Consider the following 2,500-nt stretch of genomic DNA (forward strand, 5'->3'; position numbering starts at 1 on the left):
TTGAGTTTTCTTCGTCTTGGTAGTTGACGAAGTAAATCTCAGGATCAGCCTGTGGCTAAGTTGGTACTTCAATCACTCGCTGAACTTGTTTCTTCTGTTTGTTGAGCACATAGACAAAGTTGATCTGTTTTGGAGGAAGAACGATTGGCTCGGTTGCTGGTCTTTCCTCGGGAAGGCGTATGAAGAGGATATTGTGTTCTACTGCCGGAGGAGAACAAACTGGGTCGTGGGTCGACAGCCTGTTCTTGTTAAACAGGTATAATTTTCTTTTGAGTTCGGAGCCTACGCTAGTACCATCTACGTGTAAGACCTCTCCATCTCTGCATCCAGTAATGGCACCCTCACAGCTGCCGAAAACAGCTCAGCCTGCACCGGTTCCCCCTGCCAAAAGACATGATCCAGAGGAGAGACCTGCACCTGATGGTGCACCCAAATCATATCCCTGTGATGCTGCAAAAGCAGCTGCAGCGACTGTTAACAAACCCTGTGGAAAAGGTAGTAGTAGTACTAGCAAAATATATTCCCATTGTTTTACTTAATGTATTTTATTATAATATCTAAATTAAGGCACAATAATTCCGACCGAACTTACAATAAAATTCATAGTAAATTACCGAGTGAACTAGGTGTTTAGCGCCTTATACTCGCATATCATCGCCCTTTCTCGTGCGACCTTGAGTGTAACCTGTCTACAACTGACAGTCATGAAAGAAGTATTATGCATACCTATATGCACATGATGAAATCTTAAGAATAATAATGATTATAAATCTTTTATGAACAAAGTCTTTGTGATTCTCTTTTATAAAGGTCACTCATATATAAATGATTGATTTGAAGATTAAGACTCATTGTTCCAAATAAACATACGCATGCTCCCTTCCACATCAGTACATAACACAAAAGCAAACACACATATTTGCACACATAAATACACACACACACACTCACACACACACACACACACACACACATATATATATATATATATATATATATATATATATATATATATATATATATGTTAATGAATATATATATACATATATACAATTATATATATATATATATATATATATATATATATATATATATACAATATACATTTTATATACCTGATTAACTGATATCCCAGGTATCAGGATATTAGACTAGGCTTCCGTGATTAATGACTGGATGTAGGGACTGAATAATGGAGTAGAATATTTATTCACAGAAAGGCAAAAATAGATTTCCATGATTTTTTTTTTTTCTTTTTGTCCGAACGGGTGTGTGTTTTTCTCCCATAGGAGAGTGAGAGAGAAAGAGAGGCTTAGATCCTTAATCATCAATTTATATAGTTCCATTCTCAGAAAGAACCGATAAATTAAAAATGCTATGAAACATATATATCTATATCTATATTTGTATCTATATAGATATCTACATATCCATATATATACCTACATATGTATATGTGCGTTTGTTTATATGTGAATCTGTACATATGTAATATTTATACAAAATATATCATATATAGTATATATAATATATATATAATATATTTATATATTCATATATACACCCGCACACACATACACTCATACACACACATAAATATATACGTGTATGTTTGTATATATACATAAGTATTAACATTAAGATTACTGTTGCTTTATTCTTAAGTTTTATTTAATATCAGTAGGTCGCTAATACTCTCTCTCTCTCTCTCTCTCTCTCTCTCTCTCTCTCTCTCTCTCTATATATATATATATATATATATATATATATATACATATATATATACATATATATATATATATATATATATATATATATGTTAGTATGTATACTTATATGTGACCGTGTATGCATTTCTTCTGGTGTCTCTCTCCCCTCCTCTCTCTCTATCTCTCTATATACAGGGAGAGGTAAATATACATATGAATCTCTCTCTAAATATGTATATATATGCAAACACACACATACGTACACATAAACACAGACACGTGAATTCCCATGCTGCATAAATTCGTACATACATAAATATATACGTGTGTACAAAAAGGGTACATATAACATATAACTTGCACTATTGGGGAATTCAAAATTGTAAGCATCAGGAATATAGTAACATAACAATTTTGATATATCGATATATTTTAGAAGTAGTATATATTACCTTGTAGGAAATATTGGAACATCGTTATTTTTTGTGCAACTAGCGATAAAAAAAAATAATTACGGCGTGTTATATAGGCCTGATGGTGTGCTTCCTTGGCCTGAATGACTTCCACTAGCGCCTCCATTAAAAACCAAACCATTAACAGCTCCAAACCCACTTCCTCCTTGTCCCCCAGAAACGCCACCAGCAACTCCACCAAAGCCGGCTTCTCCACTTGCACCTTCAAGACCTCCGAGAACCTGACCGCCTGCTGCTGCTGCGGAACTGAGAGCAGTTTCCAGGTCTACTCCAATGGGAAGAGTTGGGTTTTCTCCGTCTTGGTAGTTGACGAAGTAA

The 2,500-nt window shown here is 34.4% G+C and overlaps 1 protein-coding gene across 1 annotated transcript in view; it reads right to left on the minus strand.

The window, feature by feature from the left end:
- Positions 1-2,220: 2,220 nt before the first annotated feature.
- The window catches only part of LOC125038014, a 1,561-nt gene continuing 1,281 nt past the window's right edge, over positions 2,221-2,500 (minus strand). Inside the window, exon 2 of the mRNA XM_047631250.1 lies at positions 2,221-2,500. This exon is cut by the window's right edge and continues 458 nt beyond it. Within this exon, the coding sequence (XP_047487206.1) occupies positions 2,221-2,500 (280 nt within the window).

The sequence above is a fragment of the Penaeus chinensis genome, chromosome 24, assembly GCF_019202785.1.
Source record: "Penaeus chinensis breed Huanghai No. 1 chromosome 24, ASM1920278v2, whole genome shotgun sequence".
Lineage (NCBI taxonomy): Eukaryota > Metazoa > Arthropoda > Malacostraca > Decapoda > Penaeidae > Penaeus > Penaeus chinensis.